Source organism: Danio rerio, chromosome 4 (assembly GCF_049306965.1).
Source record: "Danio rerio strain Tuebingen ecotype United States chromosome 4, GRCz12tu, whole genome shotgun sequence".
NCBI lineage: Eukaryota > Metazoa > Chordata > Actinopteri > Cypriniformes > Danionidae > Danio > Danio rerio.
This window is the reverse complement of record NC_133179.1, coordinates 71,872,837-71,895,000: the sequence shown is the minus strand read 5'-3', so window position 1 is coordinate 71,895,000 and position 22,164 is coordinate 71,872,837. Positions and strand designations below refer to the sequence as shown.

At 38.8% G+C, this 22,164-nt stretch overlaps 2 protein-coding genes across 7 annotated transcripts in view; one reads left to right on the top strand and one right to left on the bottom strand.

Moving 5' to 3' along the window:
* The window catches only part of nup50 (nucleoporin 50), a 161,007-nt gene that overhangs the window by 116,296 nt on the left and 22,547 nt on the right, over positions 1-22,164 (bottom strand). The gene's annotated exons all lie outside the window — the stretch shown is intronic.
* phf21b (PHD finger protein 21B) overlaps positions 1-22,164 on the top strand; it is a 107,383-nt gene that overhangs the window by 76,420 nt on the left and 8,799 nt on the right. For 3 of the 6 annotated variants that reach the window (XM_073948427.1, XM_073948428.1, XM_073948429.1), the window contains exons 3-10: positions 1,562-1,654; positions 2,060-2,395; positions 5,231-5,356; positions 10,673-10,724; positions 13,043-13,119; positions 13,197-13,251; positions 14,436-14,458; positions 18,011-18,169. In XM_073948427.1, coding sequence (XP_073804528.1) covers positions 1,562-1,654; positions 2,060-2,395; positions 5,231-5,356; positions 10,673-10,724; positions 13,043-13,119; positions 13,197-13,251; positions 14,436-14,458; positions 18,011-18,169 — 921 coding nt within the window. Of the gene's footprint in view, positions 1-1,561; positions 1,655-2,059; positions 2,396-5,230; positions 6,020-9,857; positions 10,725-13,042; positions 13,120-13,196; positions 13,252-14,435; positions 14,459-18,010; positions 18,170-22,164 lie in introns of all 6 variants that reach the window. The other 3 variants (XR_012402532.1, XR_012402534.1, XR_012402533.1) reach the window with 2 other exon arrangements.

The window sequence follows — 22,164 nt, the reverse complement described above, 5'->3', positions numbered from 1 at the left end:
GCCATTCATTCACTACTACAGCTGACGTCAGAACAGCAGAAACCGTTACTACTTCACCAGCGCAACTTTAGAGCTAGCAATGATTCTCTAGCATAATGTCTAAAGTGATGACAAATCAGCTGATTTTGCTCACATTTTAAGATTATAAGGCTGAACGGCATGTGTATATTATAAATACAGTATTTAAATTGTGTTCACTTAGCTAGAGTCATTATTTTCTGTCTGACCTAAGATTAACCTAAAAAAAGCAATAAAATAAAACAGTATAAAAGTTTAATAATAAAATAAATAAAATGGATACACAAATTAATACATAAAACAAAAACACAAATTAATAATAACAAAATAAATAAAATAAATACAAAAATTAATAAAAAAGTTAAATAAATACACACAATAAAATAATGAATAAAACAAATACACAAATTGATAAAAAAATCAAATAAATAAACACATTAATAAATAAAACAAATACACAAATTAATAATAATAAAAATACACAAAGTAATAAGTAAAATAAATACACAAATTAATGATAATAAAATAAATAAAATATAATAAATGAAATTAGTAAATAGTAATAACATGATAAAATAAATACACAATTTTTTAAATGTTAATAAAATTTATCAAATAAATACACAAATTAATAAATAATAATATAATAAATAAAACTAAATAAATACTAAAATTAATAATAAAATAAATTAAATGAACACTGATTAATAAATAATAATAAAATAAATACACAAATTAATAAATAATAAAAATAAAAAAATAAACCCACAATTTAATAAATAATAATAAAATAAAATAAATACATAAATGAATAATAATAATAATAAAATAAATAAAATGAATACACAAATTAATAAATAATAAAATAAATACACAAATAAATAATAATATTAAAATAAATGAGATGAATACACAAATTAATAAATAATAATAAAATGAAATAAATACATTAATGAATAATAATTATAAAATAAAATGAATACACAAATAATAAATGATAAAAATACACAAATTAAGTAATAATAATAAAATAAATAAAATGAATACACAAATTAATAAATAATAATAAAATAAATACACAAATTAATCATAATAAAATAAAAACACATTAACAGATAACATTAAAATAAATACACAAATTAATAAATAATAATAAAATAAAAAGCAAAAAAAAAAGTCTTTTGAAGGGGATGGGGCATGTCAGATACTAGAGAACATTTGATTGGTCCGAAGATTTGATAAGAAACTGAAGTGAGGCGACGTCAATAAAATCGTTGGTCAATTTAGGCGGAAATAACAAACTACAAACTTTAGATGTTTATGTTAGTTTGAGATCTTCTAAATGTGAACTTAGTGACTTGTAACACTCTAGCTTATAGATATCTGTAAAACTAACACACTGATACCGACGTGATCCTGACTACTTTCAGCAAATACAGGCTCTGGCATACGTGTGCCACCGACAACTTTATTCAATTTACCTGGACTTCTGATGTGTTTTTCCTGTGTTTGCCTCATCGTATGTTTGTTTCGTCTTCGACAGATGCTGGGTGCCCTCACCGCGATCCCTATAAAGGTGCCTCACATCAGCTCTCTGCAGCGGCTGGCGGGACACGCACCCAGTCTGCTACCTCAGGTAGAGCACAACACTGCACAAACAGCAAACAGACCCTACTAATTGGAATACTAACAATTAAAGAAAAAGAAAAACAATACTAAACATGTTTAAGCTATCAATCTTCCCATGTACAAAAAAAAAACAGTGGTAATATATGTATTCAGAAGTGTTAGACCTTTCCAACGATATATCATATGATATTTCATGATTAGATTAGGATGTAGTTGCAATAACTGTGATGTAATTTAAGCATCACACTGGTGTGATGGTGAAAAAGAATTCAAATTTCAAAGAAGGGCTACCAATTTTCATCCGTATCTGGTAATTTCAGATCATTTAGCAAGTCAACTTTAATCTAGACATCTTAAGCCAACCTGCTGCTTTGTTTTCTGAGGGCACTGAACGTAGTCTTTCTCTCTTTAGGTTAGGCCAAAGACCCTCATTCCAGACAGCCTTCCCCACAGCCCATGCCGAGAGCAGCAGTCGGGTCAGACGCTGGCCGTCCAACAGAGCCTGGCCGTGGTCAGCCCAAAAAGCCAAGGCGCATCTTTGCCAACTGCCAACAGCACCTTCAGTCACGAGAGGCTGTCCAACGGGCAGGACGAGAGCTGCTCGTCGCCTTTATATGCGCAGGGCATCTCCACAGCCGCCAGCAGCCCAGGGGTGGCGTACGCCATCATCTCCGCAACCTCGCCAGCAGCACACGGAGTCACCGAGGCCATCAAGGTGCAACCGCTGATTTTCAGCCCAGACAGCAAGGTCAGAAGATCACCTACTGCAATAATGATATGCTTTTTCCCCCCAGAGTCAACCTCTTAAAAACAACGAAACAGCATAATCAATCTAAATAAGTCAACCCAAGCTCTTTACGAAAACGTGCCCAGGGCTATGTTTTTGCGGAATGTAGAAAACATTGCTTCGGTGATGTTACCTTGCAGTTAGAGTTGAGAAATCCACTTGGGGCCGCTGTCTATATTTTTTGATAATCTCAAATGCGTTACTGGACTTTCTCGTACGCATACCACAGTCCAAGTACACTGTACAAGGTGAGCTACTGAGCAAACTGACCACAGCAGAATAGTTGTCCATACGGAGTCGAGTGGCGTAGCGGATAAGTGGTGATAACCCCATTAGTATGTGATCGCTCCTCACCCCTCCCCCAGTCTTCGGTATGATTTCCGCGACCGTCCTACTCTATAACAGGGGTCACCAATCTCGGTCCTGGAGGGCCGGTGTCCTTTCAGGGTTTAGCACCATCTTGTCTCAACACACCTGTCTGGGTGTTTCAAATATACCCAGTAAGACCTTGATTAGCTTGTTCAGGTGTGTTTGATTAGGGTTGGAGCTAAAATCTGCAGGACACCGGCCCTCCAGGAACAAGTTTGGAGACCCCTGCTCTATAATATGTCCAGTAACAGCGGAAAAAGAAACAAAAGTTGTAGGCGTCCTACTGCCCCGTAGCATTTGTTTTACCATCAAACTGCATATGTTGAAGCAGTTTTTTATATTTTCGCAAAACAAAGTAGCCTAAAGAACATATTTCTAAAGAGCTTGTGTTGAAAGAAGTTCAAATAGATTTCAGGTAAACATTAAGAATTTCTAGTAAAGTTCTCTGCTGGGGTGCGCTGGGGTTTTCCCTCGCACAGATTTTTGTTTCCATGTGTAGATCGCTTACCTCTCGCAGAATTAGTTCACCATGTGTGCTAGCGTCAGTGATCGCTCGTTCTTTTTGCAATAGATTTGCTGCCATACTAATTGGTTCACTAACACTAACGAGAATGCTTCATTTTACGTATCGAAATTTGATATCGAATCACAAGACCGATTTTCGATATTCTTGGTTGGTGCCGAAAAAGTATCCAGCCATATCCAGCCCTAGCTGTCAAAGTTTGGTAAATGATATAAAGTATCAAGAAAATACTGATCAGTTAATTTAAAGTGATAGTTCACTCAAAAGGCTTACGGTTATGATGAGGTGCTGAGAAGTCGCAACTTTTTAGCTCTGCTGCTAGTTTGCGATCAATCCAACAATTCCAACCAGGATTGCATCTAAAGTCAAGTAACACAAATATAAAAGTAAAGGGAAGTAAAATGTCACATAAAGGTGCCAAAAAAGACAAGACCAGAAACGAAGATAAATGTTCCGAGGGTGAAGAAACTAACGACGATATGGCAGCAGGGGACGACTCTAATGAAGATAATGACGAAGCAGTAACTTTGGATAGAAATAACGAAGGTATTATGGAAGATGTAATGTCCTTGAAAAGTGGACTTTACAAAAAAAAAAAGTATGGAGTCCAAGCAACAATTCCGAAGATAAGTAAGGGCATAAAGGAATGCACAGGGCGGATAGCACAAGCGGAGCAACGCATATCGGATGCCGAACATGACGTCAGTGAGCTGTTATGCAGTGTGAGCACGTTGGAAAATACTGTTAAAGCACTTTCAAACAAAGTGGAAGATTTGGAATGCAGAAGTCGACTGAACAACATAAGACTGGTGGGCCTACCGGAGAAAGTGGAGGGCCAGGACACGGTAACATTCCAATAGAAGCAGATACCAGACGCTCTAGGATTGGATTCGCGGGAATCTCTGGCTCACAGAATTGAGCCGAGACCACCTCATTCAAGCGATTACCCTGTTCGCATATGCCAAACGAACCGAGCTAACTGGGCAATCGAGACACGTTCCGAAACAAAAGTGTAGGTGTGAAAGCACCCTAAGTAAGAAGATAAAGGAATGCACAGGGCAGATAGCACAAGCGGAGCAACGCATTTCAGATACCGAAGATAACATCAGTGGGCTGGTATCCAGAGTAAGCACACTGAGAATACTGTTCAAACAAATTGGAAGATTTGGAATGCAAAAGTCGACGGAACAACATAAGACTGGTGGGCCTACCGGAGAAAGCAGAGGGCTAGGACACAGTAACATTTCTGGAGAAGTGGATACCAGAGGCTTTAGGATTTGATTCGCAGGAACCTCTGGTAATTGAGCGGGCTCATAGAATCGGCACTTTGACAAATATCCAATCCCGAACGACATGCCCGAAGACACTGATTATGAAGTTCCTGAACTTCAGAGACAAGGAGCAAGTGCTAAGGGCAGCCAGAGCCAAAGGAAATGTTCTCTACAATAACGAACAAGTCTGTTTTCACCCAGACCTCTCCGCCGGCATACACAAGATGCAGCGCGACTATGATGACATGCGAAAAAGGGCTGCGAGACAAGGGAATGCATGAGTACAGAATTATTTTTCCAGCACAGCTCCTGCTGACACATGGAGAAAGATCTTTCACCTTCCAAACTCTGGCTGAAGATCAAGTCAAATAAAGGAAATTCAGTGGCTGTTTACTTGTTCCAAACCTGTTTGAGTTTCTTCTGTTGAACACATTCGAGTTTATTCTGTTGAATTCTGGTTGCTGGCACTTATTGACGTCCAAAGTATTTGTTTTATCCACTATGGAAGTCAATGAGTGCCAGCGACCAACATTTTTCAAATTATCATCTCAATATAAGGGACCACAAGAGGGAGAGTAAGCGATTCATTTTTGATTGAACAATCCCTTTAAGATGTTTATTGTGTGTGTCCAGGTAATAATCATCCAGCCACAGATTCCCAGCAACTCCAAGAGTTCTCCGGCGTCACAAACCGACAGTCCTGTAAAGGAGCCAATCCCTGACCCCTCAAGCCCAGCTAAAAAGGAGGAGGATCCAGAGGTACACTCACAAATAATCCTGACTAGTAGCAAAGGTTTGGTCCCTTGTAATTGAGAGCTCAGATTCAGTCTTCTAGTGGTATAGTAGGGATACATCGAAATGAAAATTCTGGATGCACTTGGCTGAAGACCAAAATCCCTCGTAACAATCATTAAGTACTTTTTTTGTAAGGCTTTTACTATTTGTTTTGCCTCAGTCACTTGTGAATGATTAAAACAACTCAATAAAACAAAAAAGTTATTGATGGTAAAATTTTATTGACCTTTATTAACCTTATTGAACGAGTTGAGAGGCGCATAACAGCACAGTAATGCACAAAGCTGTCTTGTTGCCATGTTGAGTAGACTCAAAAAGGTTTAGATCATTTTTCTATTTAGCGCTTGACTATTCTGTTGTTACATTGTGTAAAAAGGTCGATTAAGTTCCTATCTCTATCCTGATATGTCTAGGAACTATACTCTCATTCTGGCGTAATAATCGAGGAACTTTGCTGCTGTACCATGGCTGCAGCAGGAGCAATGATATTACGCGGTTCGGTACGGTACGCTTTTATGGTACTTTTTGTGTACCTAGCACAACAAAAGGGTACCAAAATGTGGAGCAAGACGTGCAGCTGAACACTATTGGTTTACAGAGATGCGTCACTCGCTCATGCACACCCAGGTGAAAAAAATAGATAATTAAATGCAATTAAAATACACTTAAATACCCGCAAATAATATTATTTTTTGATAAATATTTTTTGTGTTAAATAAAACTTTGATGGTTTTACACTATAAATATACTAATTAAAAGTATGTTTATACTTCAGTAGGACTTTAGTACACTTGACAAAAGTATACTAAATACCAGTAATACTTAAATACATTTTTAGTGTACTACAATAAAGTACACTAAAGAAAAAACACCCAAAAGAGTTTTATTAGTGTGTGTGCTTTAAATGCTTTAAACATTAGTTGATTTTTAGTACACTGTTTACATACTAATCCTAAGTTTAAAATAAGTTAATGTATATAAAAAAATCTATTAGTAATGTATTGCGGTAGAAGTACATTTTCCCAAAAGTTGTACTTAAGTACACTTAATGTGCACTATTATCACTAACACTTAAATTGATTTTGAGTGTGGTAATTTTAAGTTCACATTAAATTGACTTTATTAAAAATCTATTAGTAATGTATTGTAGTAGAAGTACATTTTCCCAAAATACTTTTAATACAGTATTTAGCACACTTTTGTTTTGTTTTTACAATTTGTATATTCTTTTAATATATTACTATTATACTTTAAATTAGTCATAAATATATTTATAAATGTTTAAAAGTAGGGTTCAAGTGTATTTCTAGTTGTAACTAAATATATATATTTTTTAAAATACAGATTTAGTATGTTAAAAGCACATTTTAGTTCAATTTCATGGTCTTAAAATAGCACATTTGAGTACACTTAGATGGTATTAAGTTTATCTTAACATATACTTAATACTATCTTTTAGTACAGTGGTTCTCAAACTTTTTTCACCAAGTACCACCTTAGAAAAAAATCGTCGCTCCAAGTACCACCTTACGACGCTATTTTTTAACCAGTATTAAAAAATAGCGTTGTAAGCCTAATTAAGCAGCTACAGGTGTGCACAGTTTTAAAACGATGCAGATTACTTCCTATTAGTAAGAATATGTATTATTGTCAGTCACTTTAAACATTTGAAATAGTCTGAACATTAACTGTGCTTGCAGATAAAAAAAAAAAGTTTTAGTTAAAATGTGCTTTTAAAAGCGCTGTTCTTAAAAAGTAAAAAGAAAACTGCTGTACTTAAATCTTAAGTATTCATAATAGCCTATACATCAAAAGCTGGAAATGCTGCTTGGACCTTATAAATATAGGCTATATGTCATATTCATACACTTTCAGACAAATCTTGAAATAAATGTTAAATGTACATATGAAAGGGTTCATACAGGCACAGCCTAATGAAAATCAATTCCAGCACCTATTTTTTTTTCAAGACTGACATGCTATGTATTAAAGACCTGAAATGTATTTTCAGCAACCCATAAAACATTGCATAGGAATAGATACAAATAAAAACCATTAATAATAACATTTATTAATCATATATTAATAATATAATAAGCCTGCACTAAGTGCTTGTAAAATATTTTTTGTACTCAAGTAAAAATACTATTACACTGCTAAAATAAAAAAAATTTAGTAAATAATACTAATATTATGCAAAAGTACAAATTACTCTTTTAAAAAGTACTAGTTGGTTACTTTTGAAAAAAAAATCTGATTTTCATTATGAAATCACTTTTTTTTAAGTGTAAACCTGATTTAATGGTTTGATTGCTTAAATCCCAAAGCTACATGTATAATTTGCACTAACAAAGGAAGTATAGTCAATTTTTCCTTTCATGACAATTAATCTTTTTCAATAGCACTGGTAAAACTACCACATAATCTTTAAGGCCATAGAGACACTTTTTGCCCATTTTTAAAAATATATACTTTTAAGCTTTGAAAGGTTAAATTAAAGTATATGGTAAAATATTTAAATTTAGCCTTTTATCTACATTTTACACTATTTTCTTTACAATATGGCAAATTTGTTTCTTAAATAGCTGTACATCACATGTAGATTTTATTTTACACTTGATCTTAATCTAAAATAGAAACGTAAAAAATACAAGTACACTGTCAGTAAAAAATAAAACAAATGACTTCATTTTACTTGAGGTATTTGAAATATGACGACACTACTTTTATCAAAGCAGTGCTTTAAGAGCCTTATTGTAAATTGTGATAAATAAACAATAAGTACGCTAACAATGGATTGCTTTGACCTGTAATGCTTCAAGACAGCTATACAGCTAAATGTGTAAATCACACAAATACCTCACCCAGAAACATTTCCAGCATAATTATTTTGTCGTAAAGAAATAAAAAATGTTCCACCTTTGCTAAAAGTAAGTTTCACTTCACAACACAGCCAAATAAGAAGACCATTAGCATTGTCATCGATCATGCATCAATCTATTTCTAAATACTTGATAACTTTGAATACTTTTGACTAAATTTAGTTAAGGAGCAAAGATAAATAATGTCTACTTTAGTAGTGGAGAGATCGCGATTGTATTCTATCTGAGCACACAGGCGATCATGAGAGCACTTGCAGTTCATTTGAAAAAAGCCTATTTAGGAGCTAGCATATCTGTTTTAGCGATTTGCGTACATGAATGCGCTCTCGTGTTAAAATAAAGCACTCGCCACATTTGCAGAAATGAGTAATTGCGCAATACCTCCATTCCCGCGCCGCCATTCAGAATGTATTAGAGGAGTGACAGGTCAGAGGCGAGTCGACTGGCTGTCGGAGAGCGAAACGTGTATGAAGATCATCAAATAGGCAGGAAATATGTCCGCGGTTTACTTACTCTGCTAGACATCTCTATAGTGAAAACATCCGAGAAGCATTATTCCAACAAAACATTTGTTTTAAGTTGTTTTTTCTGTCTCTGCAACACAGAAAGCCTTTGTCCCGCCCTTACGTTTCACGCAACTAGACAAGGTCGACTGTGATTGGCCACTTTTCATGTCAGTCAAATCACTTCAGAATCAATTCTTAAACTTCGGAAACTGATTTTCAGCAGCTTATGACACAATGCACTAAAATAAACACTCTAAGCACAGCGCTGTGATCGTACGCTTCACAAAACAGCCAATGCTGATCACATCGATGTTATATTACGCATTAAAGGATTAAAAGTGTTAATTGTTTCTTTCATTATTCAGCGATTCCTCCGCGTACCACTAGGAGGAAGCCCGCGTACCACTAGTGGTACGCGTACCACAGTTTGAGAACCACTGTTTTAGTACATTAAGTACAAAATTAGTGTGTAAAAATAGAGCACTTTTAGTACAGTACTAAACAAGTATAAGTGTACTTAAAGTGTATTTTAGCACACTGCTTTCACATTTTGTATAATATTTTATTATATTACTATTATGCTTTAAGCCAGGGGTGTCAAACTCAATTCCCGGAGGGCTGAAGCCCTGCACAGTTTAGTTTCAACCCTGCTCCAACACACTCACCTGTAGGTCTCAAACAAGCCTGAAGGACTCAATTAGTTTGATCAGGTGTGTTTAATTAGGGTTGGAACTAAACTGTGCAGAGCTGCCGCCCTTTTGGAACCGAGTTTGACGCCTGTGCTTTAAGCTGTTCTTAAATATATTTATAAATGTTTAAAAGTAGGGTTCAAGTGTATTTCTAGTTGTAACTAAATATATATTTTAAAATACAGATTTAGTATGTTAAAAGCACATTTTAGTTCAATTTCAGAGTGTCTCAAAATAGCACAGTTGAGTACACTTAGATGGTATTAAGTTTATCTTAACATATACTTTATACTATCTTTTAGTACATTAAGTACAAAATTAGTGTGCGAAAATAGTACACTTAAATAAAGTGCATTTTAGTGCACTTTTTTTTTCCCCACTGGGCAAGACAAAAAAATGAAAACAAAGAAATCGCCATGTTTAAATACACAGCCAAGACATTACACCATACTAAAATGTACATATAAAAAAACAAGCCATGGTCGACCCGAGCTCAAACAAACCTTGTCGTCATCTTGATTAACAGCCACAAAGCTAAGAAGAAGAGCTTAATCCACCCTGTGCCCTGTAGTTGATTACCAGGCCATTTAAAGAGCAAACGGCTTCGCTTTCTTGCGTGTGCTTGTCGCACATCTACATTTGAATTAGCAAACTTCTTGAGTTGATGATAACAACGTGTGCGTGTGTAGTTTTTCTAAGAAGGTAACATATCGGAGACTGTAGGGAAATGTAGACATTTCCTCGAGCGAGTATGACGTTTTGTCGTTCACCACACCTACCATTAGTAGCCTTTTGGCAGTGGAAAGGCAAGCCTGATAAAGGTGATCCGTACTGTACCGTATGTAACAGAGGCTAGCTAGTAAATGCTGTGCAGGTAAACCTCACTCCTCTGACCTCTAAAGGTGCTCAAGTGACAGACGCTCCTTGGTAGAGCAGCCGACTCCTATGAGGAAGGTCGCCGGTTCGATACCAGCTCAGAGCGGGTTGGGTGGTGTAGGACCAGCGGCGTTACACATACTGTACCACTCAAAAGCAACACCGAATTACCATTAGCCTTGACCTAGCACCTGGTTCATGCTAGTGGAAAAGGGGTATCAGTAAATTAATTGGTGGACAGCCATGTTGATAAGTCCAGAAGAGAAACAGAAGGTCTAAAGTACTTCTTGATATACTGTATTAACTATTTAACCTTCTGTTCTGCAGAAAATAGCCTTCATGGTCGCTCTTGGTCTGGTCACAACAGAACACTTGGAGGGTGAGTTATGTTCGCTGTATGTCAGTGATGGCGAACTGTCATAATTTCTCAGTGATGGCTATATAATGAAACAATATGCATTTAGTAATGTACATTATCTAAACAGAGATCTTGATAATCAGGTTTATTTAGGATTCTTAAAAATATTACAAACACTTATATGACACAAAGGCACGACAACAAACGCATTTACATGTTTAACTGTTTTTCAATTAAGTTTATCAGGTTTTAACTAAATTTAAGTGATACAAAAGTTTAACTTGTGGAGATCTCTGATAAATCAGGGACTTAGCCAGGTATGGGCAAACTTGTTCTTGGAGGGCCCGTGTCCTGCTGAGTTTAGCTCCAACCTTAATCAAAACAGACCATGGTGCTCCACTGGAAAAAGGTGGCTTGCCATCTCCAGGTTGGAGGAAAGTCCTTACCCCAGGTGGAAGAGTTCAAGTATCTTGGGGTTTTGTTCACCAGTGAGGGAAGGATGGAGCGTGAGTTTGACAGGCGGATTGGTGCCGCAGTAATGCGGTTGATGTACCGGTCCGTTGTGGTGAAAAAGGAGCTGAGCTGAAAGGCAAAGCTCTCGATTTACCGGTCAATCTATGTTCCTTCTCTCACCTATGGTCATGAGCTTTGGGTCATGACCGAAAGGACAAGATCTCAAACACAAGTGCCGAACTTAGTTTCCTTCGCAGGGTGGCAGGGCGCACCCTTATGGTGAGGAGCTCTGGAGCTCGGAACAGGCATCTGTTTCGGATGCCTCCTAAATGCCTACCTAGGGAGGTGTTCCAGGCATGTCCCACCGGGAGGAGGCCTTGGGGAAGACCCATGATTATGTCTCTCGGCTGGCCTGGAAGCACCTCGGGATCTCCCTTTAGAGAGATGTAGGAAGTGTCTGGGGAGAGGGAAATCTGGGGTTCTCTCTTGAGACTGCTGCCCCTGCGACTCTGCCCCGGAAAAGCGGAAGAAAATTAAATAAAATGAAAATAAATCAATCCAGGATCGTGGTCAATAAACCGGCGAATGATCGGTACAGGTAGCTAGGAATCAAAACGAGAGAACAAGGCAAAGGGTCAAAACATGGCTAGGCTAGACAAAGGAAACACATCATAATATTCACAAAGCAGATAAACAAGACTCAGCACTGAAGTGTGCGTTAGTGCTGCGTATATATAGTCCATGTAATCAGTTCATAACGATCCTCCGGCTGTGTGTGTGGGTGTAATCAATGGTGTTCCGGAAGAGGTGTGTGTGGTGCATGACAGTATATGTAGTCCGTGTAATGGCAGATATGTAGTCTGTTAGTGATTAGCAGCCGCTAGATCGCTGATAATGATAGCAACATGTTTAAAGCATTCATGTGATCTCGAAGACAGTAATTAGCATGTTCAGGTGTGTTACCGTTGGAGCAGAACTCTGCAGGACACCGGCCCTCCTGGAGCAAGCTTGTCCATTCCTGCACTAAGCCGAAGGAAAATGAATGAATAAAAAAATTAATATTTCTGGTGTAAGAAAAGTAACAAAAAAAATTATGGCAGCAATATATTTTTAGTGTATTGGATTAAATAAAAAAATAACATATTAACAAAATGTTTTAGAAATATTAGTTTTTAGACAACTTGGGTTGGCAAAGTTACATGACTGCAGCCTAATATTCTGAATTCTGCTCAACGTTGAATTAAACATCGAAATACCTCAAGAAAATCAAGGATTTCCACTTTCATCCATTAATTTTCTGCCGCTTTTCTGGGGCCGAGTTGCGGGGGGCAGCAGTCTTAGGAGAGAACCCCAGACTTCCCTATCCCCAGACTGTTCCTCCAGCTCCTCTGGGGAGATCTCGAGGTGTTCCCAGGCCAGCTGAGAGACATAGTCCCTCCAGCGTGTTCTGGGTCTTTCCCAAGGCCTCCTCCCGGTGGGACATGCCTAGAACACCTCCTTAGGTAGGCGTTCAGTAGGCATCCGAAACAGATGCCCGAGCCACCTCAGCTGACTTCTCTTGATGTGGAGGAGCAGCGGCTCTATTCCGAGCTCCTCCCGGGTATCAGAGCTTCTCACCCTATACATAAGAGTGCGCCCTGCCACCCTGTGAAGGACACTCATTTTGGCCGCTTGTATCCGAGATCTTGTCCTTTTCGGTCATGATCCAAAGCTCATGACTATAGGTCATTTGCCTTTCGGCTCAGCTCCTTCAGTACCACAACGGACCGGTACATCGACTGCATTACTGACCAATCTGCCTATCACTCTCATGTTCCATCCTTTTCTCGGTGGATTTCCACTTGAGACGTTGAATTAATGACGGACTGTGTTTTCACTTGTGTCAGAGATCCAGAGTAAACGGCAGGAGAGAAAGAGGCGAACCACAGCTAACCCTGCATACAGCGGCCTGTTTGAGCCTGAGGTTTGCTCCTTTCTACAGTCTCTTCATTTTACGGCTCTGTTCGTTGGTAAACGTTTTCTCGTTTCTTTCTTTTTCAGCGCAAGCGACTTGCCTCGAATTACCTGAACAGTGCGATGTTTCTGTCCACAAGAGGTAATGGTGTCGATTTCTGCTTCTGTTGTTGAAACATTAAAATAACTGCACAGGAATAAGTTCGATCAGAATTAATTCAACTGGAATCGTTCCCCATAAAACTCATGCTTTAATAGTTGTTAAAGGGATAGTTCACCCAGAAGCGAAAATCCTACAGGTCCTCCAAAAATGATTGTTTTCCCCTCAGTTGATCAGATTTTTGAGCTGAATCTGTGGTCTTAGGTGATTCTTATAATGACAGTGAATGCTGACAGGTTTTTTTAGATTAAAAGTAAACACATACAAATTAATCCAAATCAGTAGACCTGATGGAAAACTGGGGTCTTGTGAAGCTAAATGATTGGTCTGCGTAAGAAATTGAACATCATTTACAATATTATTAGCTTAAATACGAAGTCTGGTCAAACAGAAATGAGCGCATATGTGAATGTAGTCTGATTGTAGTCTTTGATAATCACCACTATCTGTCAACAAACCGACTTTCCATCCAAGCGCACACCCTCACTGTTTCATCATCAAAGTGAGAGGACTACAATTGGACTACGTTCGTATGTGCGCCGAGTAAACTTTCAATTTTAGGCGAACTGCCCCTTTAAGATTGACTAATAAAGCCTGCGCACAGCACATAGCAATGCTATTTAACTCTATTGGTGTGTCCCAAATGGCTTGCTTATGCACTACTCTACTTCATTTCGTAGTATAAATAGTGTAAGTAGTGAAAATAATAAATAAAATTAAGTACACTTCTGAATGAGGCACTTATTAAACAGATCACTTTGAGGGATGTAAACAAGAACAATGGTCCCAACGTATTTCCTGTTTGACATTTTTAACTTCTATAGCATTAGAGAATTCAAAAAGAGCCATATATTGATAATGTTATGATAGCTAAGTTATGTTACGTTATCGCCACTCGTTACAGTTATGGAATAGTGTGAGAAGCAGGAAATGTTCATGGGACATCACCACATTGGTCTTTAATTTGGTAGTTTGGTGATTTATTTGGCAACCGTCAAACGCCACCTGGGAGTTTCCGATCAGAAAGAGAATGTCGGTGTTTCATCTGGGATGACGCTAAACCCATGGTCGAGTGCATAAGTGTTTAGCGTGTCATTTGGGACGCAACTTCTGTCTTGTCATTGTGACGGCTACTAACCTACTGTCTGCTTTCACTCACACGCTAGACACTGAGGAGTTCTGCTGGAAGGTATGTCTGCATTCTAACATCACTCTGTTTGTGTGTGTGTGTGTGTGTGTGTGTCTTCGGCCATGTCGACACTAATACGTTTTCATTTGAAAACGCATATGTTTGTCTCCGTTTTGCCCTTTCGTCCACACTGAGGCGCATTTTTACAAAACGAAAACGTATCTTTTTTGAAAACGCTCTCCAAAGTGGATAAATTTGAAAACAATGCTTTCGTGTCGTAGTGTGGACTGTGAAAACGGAGCCTTTCAAAAACGATGACGCATTTTTTTTGTCATGTGACACAGTCATGCTGCTAATTCAGCGAAAATGGTGAACCACATTTTGCAGCATTTGTTTTGGATGCTCCCAACAGTACTACTCTTCCATGCCCACTTTTGTTTTTTCCAGAATCTACCGCGTGTCTGTACTTAAGCCTTATAGCCTTTAATTTTGTTGCGATTATGATTATTCGTTGTGATTATGATTATTCGTTGTGATTATGATTATCGTGAGGGTAAGCAGCGTCCTCAGCAGGATACTGTTCTTTGAAGCAGTCCAATGTTTTGGCGTATTTGTTTTGGCACGTCTTCCAGTCTATATTTTCCCTCTCTTTCGCAACTTTGTATTCATGCGTTACTTAAAACAGCAACGCCACCTCACTGTCAGTCCTTTTAAAAAGCTTTTCCTCAACATTTTGCTGCGATGTTTCAAAAAGCTGGAAAGAAAATAAACACCAGGTGGAAATGACGCATGTCGAAGCGTCTTACATTTCGCGGACGCGCAGTACAGGGTGAAAGCGTTTTTAGTCGTTTCCATGTGGATGACAAAGTTTTGGAAAACGACAATGTGGACGTGAAGCGTTTTCAAATTTATCCGGATTAGTGTAGACATGGGCTGCGTCCGAAACTGCCTACTACTAAGTAGGTACTGTATTTGAATTTAACCGTACTTCTCGGCCGTTAAAAAAGTCAGTTCTATACAGTATGAATGTGAAAAGTATAAATGGAATTCGGATGTACTACATCCGCCATTTTGTCATGGTCACGTGACCTACCTGCAGCAGTTGCGTCGATTTACTCGCATTCATGAATTCTCTCATGGGGGATCATGGGGTAGCACAGCGTGCATGGGATGCGCACTTCAGAATCTCGGCGGAAGTAGTAAGTCATCCGGGTACATTTCGCATACTGATTTTCGAATTCTATGAATTCGGACATGCTACTCGGCTCGCATACTGATTTTAGCGTACTATATAGTATGGAAGTATGCGGTTTTGGACGCAGCCATGGCCCTAATCTCACTGCAAATAAAGCTTTTGGTCATTTTGAATACATGAAAATGGACAAATATATCAGGATACCATGGAGTTGGTCTTACATTTTATATGTAATTTAATCTTTCATTTTCATCATCTGCTCTTCCGTTGGAATGACTAATTTTATAGGCAAAATTCAAGTTGTGGCATTGTAGTTTCTGTGGCATTGAGGTCAAGAAAAATCTCGATGCTGCTGTTATAAATTGATTTTTGAAAATGACTCCTGTAGTAATCATTTGACATTTTTAGGGTGCTTTCACACCTGTAAATTGATTCATTTGTTCCGAAACAGGGGTTAAAATTGTTACATTGTTGCTCTTTGTTCTTGGTTTCCATAAGGCAAAGTTTCTAAACGGACCAAAAGAGGTAAAACAAGTCACGTGTGAGTAAACTCTCCTCACATTGGTCAGAGTTTCACGATTTATTTTGGCTCAGCTGACATGCTTCCTTATTTGAATTTATGGCAATGAGCTATAAGACGTTATAAGCGGAAAGCTGCGCTTCAATTTTGAATGGTGACGTCCACAGACATCGTCACCAGATACAAATCAGAGGTAAGACTCTAATGCATAGCCCTTGGCTAGACTGCAGTTCTGTTAATGTTCCTAACGGCTCTCGTTAATAGTTCAGCATGCTTTCACTTTCGTAATAGATATGAAACGCACATTTACCGGTAGGAATGACATCTCGCCCTACTCATAATTCTTTCTTCATATAGCCATATATACCTATTACATATCCATTAAACACTGCAGGGCTCAACTATAAGGACTGCCTGATGGCCCAGGGCCAGCGTGAGAGATGCTCGGGACAGTAGACAGAATCGTTACTGGCCTGATCGGGGCAGTGCTGCCTTGTCACAAAATTTTAATAGATGGCAACATTTCCGCGAGGCTAAAAGAAAACGTCTGCTTCTTACATGGGTACAACATGACGAAAAGAGTAAAGTGATGTTTTGCTTAGTTTGCCGTCACTTTTAAGTCAGCCACCTTTTGTTTTGCAATAAAATACCTGCCTATTTTCCACACTCTATATTCTACTCTATATTTTCAAATATTTAAATTTTAGATTCACAGACAGTATTTTGTAACACATTATTTAATATACGTGGCTAAGAAATAGCAATTACCTTTGTTTTTTTTGCCACTGGTCCAATCGGGCCAGTAGGAAAAATCCTTAGTGTTGAACCCTGCACTGTGATATAGCCGGGCTCGGATTGTTTACTTTCTCACGACAATCGTTCCGCTCCATAGTTCGCTTCAATCGAGCCGAGACCACCTCATTCAGGAGATCTCGGACCGATTGTTTTGGCACGGATCTGAGCGCGGTTCTAGTTTCACATATGGCAAACGAACCGCGCTAATTGGGGAAACGAGTCAGATTCCGAAACAAAAGTCTGAAAGCACCCTAATCACAAATTCAGTTTGCGGCATCGACAAAATGAGAAAAAAAACTATTATAATGGCCTCATGACAATCATGTTTATGACAGATTTATGACAAGTTGTCCCGTCTTTGTAATGTCAGGTTGTCAAAGACATTTCAAACGATGTCATCTTAGCATTTAAAAGTACATAACTGAGTGAATGACAACTAATGACAGTCATATGTCAGGATTATAAAGTAGTCTTGACAGTCTTATGAACAACGTTACCAAAATCTTAAATACAGTTTTAGTGAAAAATCTCAATGTAAATAATTATGTGATACACTCCTAAAATAATAGACTCCTTAAAAACGTGCAGTAATCACTGAATATTTTACATTTAAAATGTGTTTGCCGTTTAATTTAATGTGCGAAATGCTTCATAGTTATGTGTGTGTGTGTGTATGTGGTTTACAGGGACACAAAGTTGTATATTAAGATGTGTATTAGTTACTAGACTCTATTAAGCTGGTATACACATGTTGTGTCCCTGTAATTCAAAACGCTTCAAAATCGTACTTAACAAGGTCAGTTTTTTTGTAAACTATGTATAATGGGGGGGTGGGGGGGGGGGGGTGTTTTAGTGACACAAATGTATGTAATGACATGGATATTACGAATAGAGGGTGAGCTATGAGGACTTTGCTGATGTCCCCATATCTCAAAAGCTTATAAATCATACAGAATGGGTTTATTTCAGAAAGGTGAGGATTGGGTTGAGGGATAGGGGTGGGTTAGCAGGATAAAAAAATACAGTTTGTACTGTATAAAACACTGGAAATCTACGGAATGTCCTCACAATGCATAAAAAGAAATGTGTATGTGCGACACAGGAGCCGCTGCAGCATGACGAGCACTGTGCAGTTTGTAAACAGGAAGGAGATCTTCAGCCATGCCACACTTGTACCCGCGCCTACCACCCCGACTGCCTGCATCCACCGCTCAAAACTGCCACCCGGGGCATGTGGATGTGCCCCAAGTGCCATAAGAAAGTAAGTTTCTGACACACACACTAAAGAAAGATGACAATGGCACAAAGATGTCTCCACATGAGCTAGGTCTGCACAATTAAACACTTTTCTAATCGCAGTTAAGGATGCCACGTTTTCAGAATCATTGAAAGCAGTGATTACAAAAAATAATTAATATTCAGTATTATATTTGACTATGTTATTCATTTTTTTTGAATGCATATTGCACTTTTTATTTCAAAATCAATGCATCTTATACCATGCAATTGCTCAAACAATGTTAGAAAGCTATTTAAGCTATGTAATAATCACAACTACAATTTCAAAAGGAAATATAGCTGCAAGCAGCAATAATGGGGCCAAGCACTTAAGAGGCAGAAAGAGCAAAGCAGTCCAGAGGCAGAATGAGCAAAGCAGTCCAGAGGCAGAATGAGCAAAGCAGTCCAGGGGCAGAAAGAACATAGAAGTCCGGAGGCAGGATAGGCAAAGCAGTCCAGAGGCAGAATGAGCAAAGCAGTCCAGAGGCAGAATGAGCAAAGCAGTCCAGGGGCAGAATGAACATAGAAGTCCGGAGGCAGGATAGGCAAAGCAGTCCAGAGGCAGAATGAGCAAAGCGGTCCAGGGGCAGAATGAACATAGAAGTCCGGAGGCAGGACAGGCAAAGCAGTCCAGAGACAGAATGAGCAAAGAAGTCCAGAGGCAGAATGAGCAAAGCAGTCCAGGGGCAGAATGAACATAGAAGTCCGGAGGCAGGATAGGCAAAGCAGTCCAGAGGCAGAATGAGCAAAGCAGTCCAGGGGCAGAATGAGCAAAGCAGTCCAGAGGCAGAATGAGCAAAGCAGTCCAGAGGCAGAATGAGCAAAGCAGTCCAGAGGCAGAACAGGCAAAGCAGTCCAGGGGCAGAATGAGCAAAGCAGTCCAGAGGCAAAACAGGCAAAGCAGTCCAGAGGCAGAATGAGCAAAGCAGTCCAGGGGCAGAATGAGCAAAGCAGTCCAGAGGCAAAACAGGCAAAGCAGTCCAGGGGCAGAATGAGCAAAGCAGTCCAGAGGCAGAACAGGCAAAGCAGTCCAGAGGCAGAAAGAGCAAAGCAGTCCAGAGGCAGAACGAGCAAAGCAGTCCAGAGGCAGAATGAGCAAAGCAGTCCAGAGGCAGAATGAGCAAAGCAGTCCAGAGGCAGAATGAGCAAAGCAGTCCAGAGGCAGAATGAGCAAAGCAGTCCAGAGGCAGAATGAGCAAAGCAGTCCAGAGGCAATATGAGCAAGGCAGTCCAAAGGCAGAACGAGCAAAACAGTCCAGAGGCAGAATGAGCAAGGCAGTCCAAAGGCAGAACGAGCAAAACAGTCCAGAGGCAGAATGAGCAAAGCAGTCCAGAGGCAGAATGAACATAGAAGTCTGGAGGCAGGTTAGGCAAAGCAGTCCAGAGGCAGAACAGGCAAAGCAGTCCAGAGGCAGAATGAGCAAAGCAGTCCAGAGGCAATATGAGCAAGGCAGTCCAAAGGCAGAACGAGCAAAACAGTCCAGAGGCAGAATGAGCAAAGCAGTCCAGAGGCAGAATGAGCAAAGCAATCCAGAGGCAGAACGAGCAAAGCAGTCCAGAGGCAGAATAAGCAAAGCAGTCCAGAGGCAAAACAGGCAAAGCAGTCCAGGGGCAAAATGAGCAAAGCAGTCCAGAGGCAGAATGAGCAAAGCAGTCCAGAGGCAGAACAGGCAAAGCAGTCCAGAGGCAGAATGAACATAGAAGTCCAGAGGCAATATGAGCAAGGCAGTCCAAAGGCAGAATGAGCAAAGCAGTCCAGAGGCAGAATGAGCAAAGCAGTCCAGAGGCAGAATGAACAAAGACGCATCAAGTTTGTTGTCAGTATATTAAAACATTGCAGAGTTGCAGCCTCAGACACTGTTTGCCACTGTACCAGCATATTTGTTAGTCCAGAAAACAAAAACAGTTGGACCTATCAACACAAATTCCATAACTTTGTCAGCATTATCTGAAAAGGATCTGGTTCAAATGTGGTGAAAATTGATGTCATGGTCAAGGAAGAGCAAAATCAAGACGCCTAACAGTAGGTTTGATGGCATCATTGGTGTCTGTGTTGCCGACCTGACCCAAGGAATAATTTGAGACCAATTTTGTCAAAATAAGAATATGCAGTCAAAAGTTATAACTAAATTTGTAAGTTTCATTAATGATGACTAATGAATGTCTTATAACTCTTGACCCATAGGTGGTGCTGTCACTATATTATTCTGGTGGGGTCAGTGTGAGGTGCCAATGACACACCTAAAATTTGGTGTCAATATCTTTAGGCATTGCAGAGATACAGCCTCAGATTTAGTTAGGCATCATGCCAGCACATCTGTTGGTGCGATAAACAAAAACCGTTAAAGCTATCGACACTAATTCCATCACTTTTTGTCAAAATGGTGAAAATCAGACCAACAGTCTTGGAGGAGTTTGAAAAAGTAGCTTTTCAAGTTCAATCAAAATGGCGGACAGGAAGTTTTGCAAAATATAAAAAATGTGGTATCAATGTTTGAAGAATTATCCAAGAAATAGATCAAAACTAGTCCCGTTACAATGAGGTCAATGTAACAGAAGTTATTAGCAATTTTCTACATTTCTTTATAACTTTCCGCCACAAGGTGGCACTGCTCTGCAACTTTGAGCACTTTCAGGGCAGTGTTGAAGATACCAATTTTTGTGGCGATACCTCAATGCGTTCATGAAAAATAGCATTTTTCGACAAAATTCAATATGGCCAACACATAAAATTGCGAACATGAAAAAATTGGATATCATTCGACTCGGAATGTCACTCTGAGACCAATATTATGAAACTTGGTGAAAGCCTTCACATGATATAAGCGAAAAGAGCTGTTTTTCAAATCCCCTGACCACTAGGTGGCCTTGCAATGAAACTGTGCAGGCGAACACAGCAAGTTTGGTATGAATAGAGTTAAACGTTGCCAAGATATAGCCTTGAGTGTTATTTTGCGTGCTTTTTGACTAATTGAATTTCACGTTTTTGGACAACATTTTAAGTAACCGTCTTAAATTCCATAACTTTTTTTGCCACCATGGTCTGAAGATGATTCTAGCCAATTTTCGTGAAATTGGACAATCTGTTTAGGATGACTTTGAAAAAGTAGGTTTTTTACGAACATTTAAAAATAGAAAAAAAGTACATCTTACGATTTGAAATTGAATAGCCATAAGCCAAGAAATTGGAATTTTAATTCTGTGATCTACGGTTCGAAAGTTATTACCATTTCAAAATTGCTATTTTGGACAAGTGGTGGCGCTAAAGAGTTTACGGTGTAAATTTGCTGTAATTAACAAGGAGGTTATCCTCTACTAGTGATCCAAATTTTTTAACTTTCGAGCAAACTCTTATATAGGCTTCCATTCAAATCGCGGCTGAAGAAATGGAAGAAGACTAATAAATATAGGAACCAAAACAACAAATGGTACCTTTGCAGCTCCGCTCTACAATTATGATTTCTGTAATAATCAAGCAGCACTAACGCAAGTGCAAAATATCTTGTTTTAAGATTATTTTGCTAGTTATAAGACGAAACTAACTCCATTTTGACTTCTTTTTTTCCCCCTAAAAACAAGGCCAGTGTTTCCCAGCCCTGTTCCTTGAGGCACACCACCAGTACATATTGTGGATGTCTCCCTTATCTGACCATTAATTTCAGGTTCTGGAGTCTCTTCTAGTGATCTCATGAGTTGATTCTTGAGTGTTGGATAAGGAAGAGTTTGAAAATGTGTAGTGCTGGGCGCCTACTACACGAGTAGGTACTACATTTAGTAGTCGGTCATCCGGGTACGTCTCGCATACTGTTTTTCACATAATATATAGGACACAGCCTCGGTAGTCTTCAAGAATAGGGTTGGGGAACACTGGTCTGAAAAACGCTTCTTGATTTAAGACGTTTTAGATATTTGGATTAGAAACAAGACGAAATGTCCAAAATAAGAAACAAAAATACTTTTTTTCCATGCACTATTTTA